At 44.1% G+C, this 12932-nt stretch overlaps 1 protein-coding gene across 1 annotated transcript in view; it reads left to right on the forward strand.

Annotated features, from left to right (window-relative positions):
• Positions 1-5877: 5877 nt before the first annotated feature.
• FNTB (farnesyltransferase, CAAX box, beta) overlaps positions 5878-12932 on the forward strand; it is a 73382-nt gene continuing 66327 nt past the window's right edge. The window contains exon 1 of the mRNA XM_003267822.4: positions 5878-6253. Within this exon, the coding sequence (XP_003267870.1) occupies positions 6107-6253 (147 nt within the window). The 5' untranslated portion in view covers positions 5878-6106. The remainder of the gene's footprint in view (positions 6254-12932) is intronic.

A 12932-nucleotide genomic window follows, 5' to 3' on the forward strand; every position in this document is an offset into this window, starting at 1 on the left:
TAAGACTAGTCTCTTACAAATGTTACTAAACACAAATATTATACATAAAAGGCCATCTTCATTAAATAGATTAGAAGGAATTACTGCTTCAGCTACATTCCCACTGTAAGAGAATACATTCTTGGGGAATATATTCTGTGTATATGTATTATGTCTTATTTTGTTTTTATCATTTATATATTTTTTCATTTTGAATCTTATCTACTTAATAGATTTATTTATGTTTATACATTTATTTTATACTCATTTATATTTACATGGTCTCTGTAGTTATTAGATAGTGAGCTCTTGAAGGATAAGGCTAGTATTATGTTCATTGTCATTATCATCTACAATTATGTTACACAAATGAGCACTCAAATGTTCATTACAATAACTGGAAATCATTTGAATCATTTAACTTATTCAATGTCTATTATGTCAGGGAGTACAGCAATGAATAAAACAGACCAAAAAAAAAAAATCCCTGCCCCATAAAGCTTACATTTTGGTGGAGAAAGACAGATAGTAAACAAATCAATACACAAAATATAAAGTCTCTGATCTAGTGATGAGAAAAATAAAGCAGGGGAGTGGGAATAAGCTATTACCAAAGGGGGTGGCACTCCATTTTACATGGGGAGGACAGGAAAGATCTCAAGAAAAGGGAAATTGTTTGGTTAGATTAAAGAATTTGGGCCAGGCGTGGTGGCTCATGCCTGTAATCCCAGCACTTTGGGAGGCTGATGTGGGAGGATTGCTTGATTCTAGCAGTTTGAGACTAGCCCGGGGAACACAGGAAGACCCCATCACTATAAAAATTTTTAGAAAAAAGAAATTATAAAAAAAGAAAAAGAAAAAAGAATTTGAGTAAAAATTATAAGATGGGAGGGCAATCCATGTCTATGTCTGGGGCGGAGCTCTGCAGGGAGAGGCAACACAAGCATCAGTGCTCCGAGGCTGCAGTAGGAGAGGTGTACACAGAACAGCAGGGAGGCCAGTGTCGAGGCCGTGAGCAAGCTGGAGAGTGCAAGGGAAGGGGCCAGAGAGGTGATTGGGGTCCTCTAGGCCACCTTGACTTTGAGATGAGAAGGCAGCTTTGAGTGAAGGGGTGGCTTTGCTTACATTTTTAAAAGTTCAGTCTGGCTTTTTCATTTTGTCTTAGACCTTTGAGGCTGCTAGAACAGAATTCCATACACTGGGTACCTTGTCAACAACAGAAATAAAGTCCAACATCAAGGCACCTGCAGATTCAGTGTCTGGTGAGGGCCTGCTTCCTGGTTCATAGGTGATGCCTTCTCTATGTGTCCTTATATGGCAGAAGGAGTGAGGGAGCTCTGTGGGGTCTCTTTTATAAGGACATGAATCCCATTCGTGGCAGCTCTGCCCTCATGACCCAAACACCTACCAAAGGCTCCACCTTCAAACACCTTCATATTGGGGATTAGGTTTCAACATATGAATATTGGAGGCACCTAAACATTCAGTCTATAGCAAGTTTGTATTAGGGTACAGGGGGACAAGAGTGAAAAGAGGGAGAACAGTTAAGAGATTAGTGTAAGAATCCAAGTAACAGATGATGGTGGCTTGGACCAGGACACTGGCAATGGGATTGGTAAGCAGTGATCAGATGCTAGATATATTTAGAACAGAACTTACAAGGAGTGAGAAAAAGAGAGGCAACAAGAATGATTCCAAGGTATTTGGAGTAACTGGAAGGATGGAGTTATCATAACAGAGATCGGGGAGACTGAGTGCACAAGTTTGGAAGGGAAGACCAGCAGTTCTGTTGTGGATATGTTAAGTTTGAGATGCCTATTGGAGATCTAAGTGGAAATGCAAATAGACATTAGACATGAACTCTGGAGTTCAGGAGAGATCCAGGTTGGAGATACAAATTAGGGAGTTTTCAACCTACAAGTGTTACTTAAAACATTGAGACTGCCTGAGCTGACAGGGAAGTGAGTGCAGACAGATAAGAGGTCTGAGGACTGAATCCTGGGGTACCCCAAGCTAAGGTATCCAAGATATTAGCAAGGCAAGGAAGGAGGAAAACCAGTGTGAGACACCACAAGGACAATGTGTTTCAAGAAGGGAAATGATCAACTGTGCAAATATGGCTGGGAAGTCAAGAAGGAAGACTTGAGATCAGGACTGAGACCTGGCCCTTGGATTTGGCGATATGGAGTTTTATGGAGAGTTGATAAGAAACGATTGGAAAGCCTGATTAGAATGGGCTTGAGAGAGTTGGAAGAGAGGACCTGGAGACGTTAGTAGCAGCAAATCTTTCAAGGGTCTCTGCCAATGAGTCATAGAGAGGTAGCTGGAGAAGGAGTGGAATCAAGAGGGTTAGAGATGCACCCCCCCCCCACCCCACACGGCCGGGCGCGGTGGCTCATGCCTGTAATCCCATGACTTTGGGAGGCCGAGGCGGGCGGATCACGAGGTCAGGAGACCGAGACCATCCTGGCTAACACGGTGAAACCCAGTCTCTACTAAAAATACAAAAAAAAAAAAAATTAGCCGGGCGTGGTGGCGGGTGCCTATAGTCCCAGCTACTTGGGTGGCTGAGGCAGGAGGATGGCGTGAAACCGGGAGGTGGAGGTTGCAGTGAGCCGAGATCGCGCCACTGCACTCCAGCCTGGGCGACAGAGCGAGACTCCGTCTCAAAAAAAAAAAAAAAAAAAAAAAAAATAGCCCCTCACCCTCCACGCCGCCAATAATGAGAAAATGGCATGCTTGAGGGAGATCTGGATGATCAAGTAGAAGAAAAATTTGGTGTTTTAGGAAAGGCAAGGGAGAATTGCGATAGTCTTTGGGGGGTGGCGCGTGAGGGGAGAGAGATGACCTGGCCCTAGGTAGGAGATGGGGCAGTTATTCCATCCAGGGGAACAGGAGGGACAGGACCGCCGGTGGGCAGTAAACTTGGGGAGGAAGTTTCCATTTTGCAAATGTTCCAATATGTATTATTACACAGTTTCACAAGATATTAAAGGAAACAATTCATCCCGACATGCGGCTTGTGTGAGTGAAAACAGGGAGAACGGTAAGAGCAGTTTTAAAACTTATTCCCTAAATGCACTCCAGGGTCAGAAGCGACCTCTAGTGGTTCATTTAGACCATTACTTTTTTCTTTTTCTTGCTCTTAAAAGTATAAAATAGCACGGTCCACATTTAATATTAATTTTAAAGAAACACGATCAGTTTAATTTAGAAAAGAGTATCAGGCATTTGAGTAAGATAAACATAAACCATCTGCAGTCCAAGCTGGAGTTGCTATTATCATGACTAAGAGTTTCCTCTCTAAATATATAATTCTCTATAGTACCATTAATATTTATGTTCATTCTGCTTCTTGAATGAGTGGTTGTATTAAACCAAGAGGAGGGACAACTAGTAGGCTATTTGATCCAAGTCTTCTCGATGCTTACACGGAGTACAAACCCCACATATTTTTCATTACTGGTTTCACTTGATTTGGGGTTGTTACTGGGTTTCCTCTGCCTGGGATGTTCCCATCCCCTGGATTAACTCACTTCCTCATGGGAGTCTTTCCAGACCTTCCAGGCTACCTTAGGGTCCCCCCATCATGCAAGCTCACAACACTCCGTGCTTCTTTCTGCCTCATCCCATTTCTCCCAACTGTCATGAAAGAGTCAATTCTGTCATTACTGTTTAATGTTTTTTCTGGTAAGTCATCAGAACCACAATGGCAGAGACTGTGTCTGGCTTATTCACTGCTGTCTCCTTAGCACTTAGCTCAGTGCCTGGCACTTACCCTGTACTCAATAAACATTAATTGAATGAGAACACACTATCCTGCCGGAGACTCTTGCCCATGTTCCTATTCACATCTTTTGGATCCCACTGCAGAGGAGAATGAATTTTAGAGATGAATTTTTATTTCTAAAATACAGTTTGCAATTGCTTTAGGTCCATCTGTGACAGATGCAACAATTTGTCACAAAACTGTCCCAGATATTCTTTAAATAGCACAATCTTCAGGATTGAAGCGTTAAGTTTCCAGCTCTCCTGCAAAGAAACTCTTTGTGACAAAGGCTGAATCCTTAGATATGACCCTGACCTTATCAGACAATTTTTTTTCCCAAAATATAACTAAGGGAAAGACTATAAGATGCCAGTACAGGGGGCAGTATAATGAGACCATTTCACATTGTGCAGCCATATCCATGGGTCCTAACCCATACAGTCCCCTTATTTCCAGATTTGGTAACATTCTGGTGCCTCTAGGTCTTAGTTCAGCAACAGTACCACTAAAATGGACACGGTGGTAGTGTTCACCCACCTGAGGTCTTTAGGCCAGCCCAGCCTCATCTTTGAAATTTTTGCGAGTGATTCTATTTACTACCAGAGACTGAGAACAGGGGAATGGCTGGTTGTCAAATGTCACTCTGGCCTATAATCCCTGGATCCTAGACATGTGACATGGAATGGAGTGGGAGCAGAGTGAAATTGCTCTGAGCAGGAAATAAAGCTTGTCTCCAAGTGTACCCAGAATGTCTGTTATTATCATATCTTCTATAATCTCCTACATACAAATCCCCCAGTTTAATCTCTGGTATTATAATTTTTGGTGTAGTACTTTTGATGCATGCCCTAAAATAAATTCTCTTCTATTGCTTGTCCAAAGGTAGCAGCGTTTTCCTAAAAATCACAACTTTAAACTTGGTTGTTCTGGAGGCGAGTGTGATAAGTCCACTCCATAAGAATCAATAAGAATTTCTTTTATTCTAGCTGGGCGTGGCGGTGCGCATCTGTAGTTCCAGACACTCAGGAGGCTGAGGCAGGAGGCTCACTTGAGCCTATCGTTTTTGTTTTTTTGTTTTGCTTTTTTTTTGAAACAGGGTCTCGCTCTGCCACCCCGGCTGGAGTGCAGTGGCACAATCATAGCTCACTGCAGCCTCGACTTCCTGGGCTCAAGAGATCCTCCCACCTTAGCCTGCCGAGCAGCTGGGACTACAGGCATGCGCCACCTCGCCCGGCTAATTTTTTGGTATTTAATAGAGATGAGGTCTTGCTATGTTGCCCAGGATGTTCTAACTCCTCAAGTGATCCTCCCACCTCAGCCTCCCAAAGTGCTGGGATTACAGGTGTGAGCCACCGTGCCCAGCACATGTCTTCTAAAAGTTGCTGTTTCTTCCTTTTCAGGAGTTCTTTCCCACACTGTTCTTCTGGATGCCTCCTCGTCATCCTTCAGATCTCAAATGAAAGGTCACTTAGAGAGGCTTGGCCTGACCATACAATTCAATTAGTTTCCTACCCCTTTAGTCTCTCTCATAGACCCTGTTATTTTCCTTCATATCATTTATCACAAGTCTTCATATATTTATTGTGTTGGATACATTCAATTCTGTCGATTTTCTTAGAATGTAAGGTTTCCAACGGCAGGGACTTTGTTTTGTTCACTTTTGTATTCCTAGGACCTAGCACAAGGCCTGACACATAGCAGGTGTTCCATAAATATCTGCGGACTGACTGTCTATTTCACTTAACCTTGTTCCTTCTACTGCATTTCAGTTCTTGCTACTGCAGTGTAGCCTCCAAGAGACAGGAGAAAATCATAATGCCCCCCTCCCTCCATCACTGAGTTACTGAGACGGCGTCCTTGCACGTTTGGGCAGCTGCCGCCTTCTCCTGGGAGGCTGTCAAGTACCCCAAGGTGCACAATAATTCTATTAGTAATAGCGTGACTGAGGCAAATCAGTAGAGCTGTCAGAAATGCTTTCAAACTTACATTCATTGGGTTCTTGGGCACCTGAAACTGCAAACCATTGCATTACAATTAAGTGAAAATTAGCAGAATGTTAAAGTTCTTTAACAATTTGCGTAACAAACCGAGGCGTCCTACGTCATCTCTCTGAAATGAAATTCGGATGTAGACACTCTTGCGCTTCAGGACTCTGCGCTCTTGCAGCAGCTCCTCCGCCCAGTGGGGGGCGGCAGCATCTCAATAATTCACTCTAAAGACGTGTAGGCGGGAGGAGACATTCGCGTTCAAAATCTTTTTGCCTCTATCCGCTCGCCGTAGCGCCTTAGCCCGCTCGAGTTTCAATGCGCGTTGTTGCTTAACGAAGCAGAGACCTACACACTGTCCGCTGCTCTCTTGATGATGGCTTCTCCGAGTTCTTTCACCTACTATTGCCCTCCATCTTCCTCCCCCGTCTGGTCAGAGCCGCTGTACAGTCTGAGGCCCGAGCACGCGCGAGAGCGTTTGCAGGACGACTCAGTGGAAACAGTCACGTCCATAGAACAGGTGAGGTGGCAGGACTGGGCGAGGCGCCCGCGCGGTGTGTTCTGGGAGTGGGAGTCCCGTTCGCACGGCCGCCCGGGTGCGGAACTCACCGGGGAACTACGACTCCCACAGCGCACCGCGGCGCCTTCCCTCTGGGAAGCTCCGGGTGCCCAGGCTTGGGCTTCGTCGTGGAGCGTTTGCGCGGCCAGCTTGGGGAAGGGTCGTTTCAAGGTTGGGCTTGGAGGAGAGGGCAGTAGCCGGGTCCTCTCTGCCCTAAAGAGCGAGAAGAATCGTGTTCTATGCCTGGAGGACAGAGGCAGCCCGGGCGGGTCAGACAACCCACTCTGTTCTGCCAGTACTTCGGGAGGTTCTGGGGTGCATAATGCACTTTTCCCAACCTGCTCTCAGCTTCTGGAGGTAGAGAGGAGGGCCAGGCTGCTGTCATGCCGTTTCACGATCTGTTTAATTTTTGACCTACAGTGCCAGGTTTGGGGGCCCGCCTCGTGGGTGGGCATTTTGGTAGTCATTCAGCCATTGAGCACCAGCGACGTGTCGGACACAATATTAAACGATGGAAGTACAAGAAAATAAAACAGCTCCTGACCAGGAGCCTGGTTGGGGGAGAGGCAGGAAAACAGAGTTTGGAAAGTGATCTAATAGAAAGTATGGATTTTGGACTACTAATCATTCCCTAAGGCCTAGAAGTAGGATCGAACCTATCATTTTGAAAAGTGTTTGGCGAATGAGTGTATATTCATATGCCCAAAACCATAGTTTTGTTTTTCTTCTTATTCCCTAATTGGAATTGTTCCCAAGGTTGCTATGTGGAACTGTTTATCCATCTGTCGCTAGGAAAAGTGGTTAGGATGATTCTTAACACTAATAAATGAACATCCTGCTGCTTACTGAAGTAAGATCTCTTAGTAAGGTCAGTCTCCAGGCTTTATCTTGGAGAGACCTGTTTTGTATTTCCTACTTTAAGTTGGAAGCCTGTACTTTGGCAAAATTAGTAACAATAATTGTTTTATTGTACAGTTATCACTAAATAGAATTATAAATTTATAACAGAAACAAGGGCTTGATACCTGGTGATTCACAAAGTAGCAGAGAGAATATTTTAACTGGAGATTTAAACTTTATGGAATTTAGGGTAGCAAAGGAAATCCTCACCTCTCGAATCTAGCTAATTCTCCAGGTTGGTTTGCCTACCAGTGTGTCCAGGGAAGGCTGACTGCAAAAGGTTGTAAAGAAATTTCTCATTGATGAAAAACCTACAGGATCTTTGCAGAATTCCTAAATGATGGATTGCTGAGTTGATTCAGGTCAAGTGTTTTACTTATTATCTGACCTTAGATTATGGGATTGCCTTTTTTTTTTGAGACGGGGTCTCGCCCTGTTGCCAGGCTGGGATGCAGTGGCACGATATTGGCTTACTGCAACCTCTGCCTCCCGGGTTCACGCCATTCTCCTGCCTCAGCCTCCAGAGTAGCTGGGACTATAGGCGCCCACCACCACACCCAGCTAATTTTTGTATTTTAGTAGAGACAGTTTTCACCATGTGGCCGGGCTGGTCTTGAACTCCTGACCTCAAGTGATCTGCCCTCCTCGGCCTCCCAGAGTGCTGGGATTACAGTCGTGAGCCACTGCGCCTGGTGCGAGCATCTTTCAAATCTAGACCCAATGGTATGGCAGACAGTAAAGAATCTCATATTTCTTTTTCATGTTGTTATTCCAGCACACATTATTAGAGTCTAGGATGAACAGTTTCAGGTAGTAGGAAGATAATGTTGTATCTCATTTTTGTGGCCTGCCTCACTGTTTTAATAATCATGTTAGTGACCATTTATTGAGTCTCAGCACAGTGCTAAATGCTCTCCATATGTGGTATCATTCAATCCTTTCACTTTTTATGGATGAGAAGACTGAGGTTTAGAGACCTACCATATTGGTAGGTTAATGATGATACATTCATCAAAGGTAACAACTTTGTTAGGAGGAGTTGTTTACAGAGGATATACTATTACTCTTTCAGTTTTGACTAAAGCTTCCATTTACTGATAGCTCAATTTTGTGCCATTGCCATTAAAAACAAATTGATGGCTGACACCTGTCATCCCAGCACTTTGGGAGTTCGAGGTGGAAAGATCACCTGAGCCCAGGAGACCAACTTGGGCAACATAGCAAGACCCTGTCTCTACCAAAAAAAAAAAAAAATAGCTGAGTGTGGTGGCATGCACCTGTAGTCCCAGCTACTTGGGAGGCTCAGGTGGGGGATCGTTTTTGAGCCCAGGAGTTCACAGATGAGCCATGATCGAGCCACTGTACTCTAGCCTGGGCAACAGAGTAAAACCCTGTCTCTTAAAACAAAACAAAAAATGACTATACTGATTTTGGTACTGGCCTGGGCAACATAGCAAGACCCTGTGTCTATTTAAGACAAAAACTTTTTAAATTAAAAAAAAGAAAAATAAAATAAATGCTTGTTACCTGCTTCCTGTCTGATTATCAGAAGACTCCGTTTATTTGTTAAGCAATAATTTGGTAATAGGAGTTAAACCTATAAATAGTGGAAGGAGTCCTTAGCTGTGAGTCGTCTGTTCCATTCATTGATTCTCATTCCTTCAGCAAATACTTGAGCGCCTTCTACGTGCCAGGCACTGTTCTAGACACTCGGCATAAGTTGTTGAACAAAAGAGGCCAAGTTGATGCCTTTATAAAACTGTTTCTAGGCCAATGAGGCAGTCAATTAAAAGAGATAATATCTATAGCTATCTCAATATAAAATGTTAATTAGAAACGCTGTGGAGAGTAACACCTTGGGATAGAGGGGATAGGGTGTGTCAGGAAAGGGTGGGGTGGGAGCAGGGGAGGTCTTCATATAAGGTGGTAAGGGGAACCCTCTGGTGACGACACATGTGATCTGAGACCTGAAGTCTCAGATGAGGGAGGAAGCCATCATGGATCTGATGCAAGAGTATTCTAGGCAGAGAAAGCAGCAAGCACAAAGGACCAAGGCAGCAGAATGCCTGGTGAGCAGGGGGCTTAGCAAACCAGAGAGTAGGAGATGGGTTGGATCATGTAGGGTCTCACTGGCCCTTGGAAGTACTTTAAAATACCCTGACTGAGATGGGGAGCCACTTGGCTGTATACCTGCCATTTACTGCCCCAGATTCACTTGGCCCTTTTCCAGCCTGCTCTGTAGATGTGCCCCAGGAGGGGGCCCTGCACTGACAGGTTTCCTTGCTTTATGGCTGCGGGCCATGGGAAGTATTGCTGGGGGTGACTGAGAAGGAGAAGAATGAGACCGCTGTATTTCTTCCCTCCTGCAGGCTTGTGTGGGCTGGGGTTTCCTTAGACTTAAGGTCACATTTCCTGTCATGTGCCTTCTCTGTGGAGCTCTTTGTCTCCCTCCCTCAACATCCTTCACACCTGCAGGTCTATGAGGAGTTCAGGTACCCCTGATTTACCAGCTCCAGATACTGCATTTTCTCTTGTAGTTTCCCTACACTTGCCCACATCTTTGTAAATAGTTCCTTTATAAACTCTCCTCAAATCACTCACTTTGTGCCATCTGTTTCCTGCCAGGACTTAGACTGATCCATGATCAGAGAGTTTTGAGCAGGGAAGTGACACAATCCGACTAGCATTTTAACAGGCTCATTTAGGTTACTGTCAAGAGTAGATGGTGGGGAGTGAGGGTGGATACAGGGAAACCAGCTAGGAGGCTGTTGCAGTATCCTGGGAGAGAGGTGACGGCTTAGCTCACAGTGACGGTAGTGGAGGTAATGAGAAATGGTCAGCTCTGGATATTTTTATGAAGGTCTCTACCTTGCTAAGCTGTTTTGTTAATGCAGATGCAGGGAGGGCCTTTCATGACACTAGAGAACAAGACGTGGTTGTATTGTTAGTGCCTGCCTTCCTTATGGTGCCATCTGGAATCATCCCATTGCAAACACTCTGATTCAGGCCAGTAGGTTAATACTGATAGTCTCAGAGGTAGCAGCCTTGCCAAAAACAGGTGTTTACAAAAGATACTACTGTTTTTCTTTGAGTTTGTCTTTGAACAGTGGCAAACGCATCCTCCACTTTAAATGGCATGGTGTCATTGAACCACTGGCATGGTTCCTTGTCAATCAAGTGACTTGAACTCTGAGGGGAATATAAGAGAATTATTAGTCTTGATCCCTGCCCTCAAAATTCTTTTATCTTAGAGAGATAAAAAAAAGAATATGCTGTAAGGCTGAGTGTGGTGGCTCACTCCTGTAATCCCAGTACTTTGGGAGGCTGAGGCTGGCGGATCACTGGAGGTCAGGAGTTCGAGATCAGCCTAGCCAACATGGTGAAACCCCATCTCTACTAAAAAAATACAAAAATTAGCTAGGCCTGGTGGTGTGCACCTGTAATACCAGCTACTCAGGACACTGAGGCAGGTGAATCTCTTGAACCTGGGAGGCAGAGGTTGCAGTGAGCCAAGATTGCACCATTGCAGTCAAGCCTGGGTGACAGAGCAAGACTCCATCTCAAAAAAGAAAAAAATAAGAAGAATATGCTATTGGCAGTCACAGAGTGCTAAATTATGACCGCTTTGCACGAGGATTTTGGGGAGTTGAAAAGCCATCTGTGTGGGCTGAGGTGGTCAGGATGACTTCATGGAGAACGTGGAACTAGGTGGGCTATAAAAAATAGAGTTTGGGGCAGCCATTCTAGGAGGGAAAGCTGTTTTGAGGAAAGACTCAGGCTTGACTGGGGGCTTTAAGATGGTTTACCAGGAACAGAGGGTGCAGGTTGGATGTGGTAGGAAATGAGGTGAGCTGGGCGGGTGGGCCCCCATCAGGGTATTAAGAGGCAGGTGATGTGCTGGCTTCAGGTTCGGGCAGTGGGCTACCACATATCCTAAGGAGGGACCAGCGGAACAGAATCCTGACTGGCTGTTGACTTATTTCAGCTTATAGGATCCAATCACTAAATATGATAAAACTTCTCAACTTTTTATGCCTCTGATAGAAGGAACCGGAGCTCTACTTGGTTAAGTGGTCAGTAGGCTAGCTTTCTGAATCCATTTTATTTTATTGAAATTCAGCATATACCATATTGCCCAAGTGTAAAGTAATCCTGCATGTCAAAATTTCCCCATTAAAAAGTCCAAAAGGTTGTTTTTGGTGAAGTTGAAAATACATGTACTTTTAGGTATATAAGTGAAAAATACCTGCTTACAAAATTTACGTTTAAATTTGGGTCCATATACCTACTTAAAATCACCTACTTTATAAAGTAACACTAATTTAGAAATGCTGGTTTTCCTCTTCTTCTTATTTATAAAATGTTTCTTTTCAGACTTCACATGCATCTTTGACTTCACTATTTTTATCATCACTGGAGCCACTTTTTGAGTCAGCCAGTATGGATTTCCGGACCACATGTTCAGTTCTTGAGATACATCCTTTTTGAATATGAATAAGATGTTACCACTGAACAGTTTATTCCAAGTTACAAGTATCCAATTGCATAACATTAGACTTTTTTTTTAAGAAAGGGTCTCACTTTGTCGCCCAGGCTGGAGTGCGGTGATGCAATCACCACTCACTGCAGCCTTGACCTCACAGGCCTGCCTTGGCCAACCAAAGTGTTGGGATTACAGGCATGAGCCTAGAATTTTTTTTTTTTTATAGTGTTTCCAGTTGGTATATATTTGTGGTCACTGCAACTTAACCACTTTATTACTTTTTCAAATGATGTCTTTTTTTTTTTTTTTTTTTTTTTAAAGACAGGGTCTCACTCTGTTGCCCAGGCCGGAGTGCAGTGGCACGATCATGGCTCACTGCAGCAACTTTCCGGGCTCAAGTGATCCTCCCACCTCAGCCTCTTGAGTAGCTGGAACTACTGGCGTGTGCTACCACGTTCGGCCACTTTTTGTATTTTTTTGTAGAGACAGGGTTTCGCTGTGTTGCCCAGGCTGGTCCCGAACTCGAGCTATCCGCCCGCCTTGGACTCCCAAAGTACAGGCATGAGCCACCGCACCCGGCTAAAATGATCTTTAAAACGTTGGTGTACTGGCCAGGCATGGTGACTGATGCCTGTAATCCTGGCACTTTGGAAGGCCAAGTGGGTGGATAGCTTGAGCCCACAAATTCGAGACAGCCTGGGCAACAGGGTGAGACTCCATCTCTAAAAAAAGTAAAAAATGAATAAACAAAATAAAAAGCTGGCCTTACACTGGCAGTTTACACATGGAAGCATGCGTTTATATCTTCAGGGGTAATTACTTAATTTGTGTTTAATTTATCTTGTTTCACTGATTACCATTAGCCAAAGCAGCCCAAACCACACCTTAACTGAGGTTGTTTTAGGGTATTGTGTCATCCCCAGCTGGTACTTTGTATTCAAAATAAAGAAATTGAAAAACTTCCTACAGCAAGAGGTACTTGTAAGTATCTGAATATAAAGTGACTTGTATTTTCTGAGAGATAATTTTTTTTGAAAAGTCTTGCCTTATATTTCATATGTTAAATGATTCTTTTACTGAAGCTTCAATGAAATGAATCTTAGGCAGCAGATCTACTTTCTGAAACATTCTGTCTTGGGAGAGGAGGGAGATACAGGAAGCAGAGAAGTGATGGTGCCTGGTGTGAAAGTTGGTGCCTCATGAGATTGGCTTTAGATAGAAGCTGTGAAAGAGAAAGTGCCAAATGCATTAGTTGTT

This window comes from Nomascus leucogenys, chromosome 1a, assembly GCF_006542625.1.
Source record: "Nomascus leucogenys isolate Asia chromosome 1a, Asia_NLE_v1, whole genome shotgun sequence".
NCBI classification, from domain to species: Eukaryota; Metazoa; Chordata; class Mammalia; order Primates; family Hylobatidae; genus Nomascus; species Nomascus leucogenys.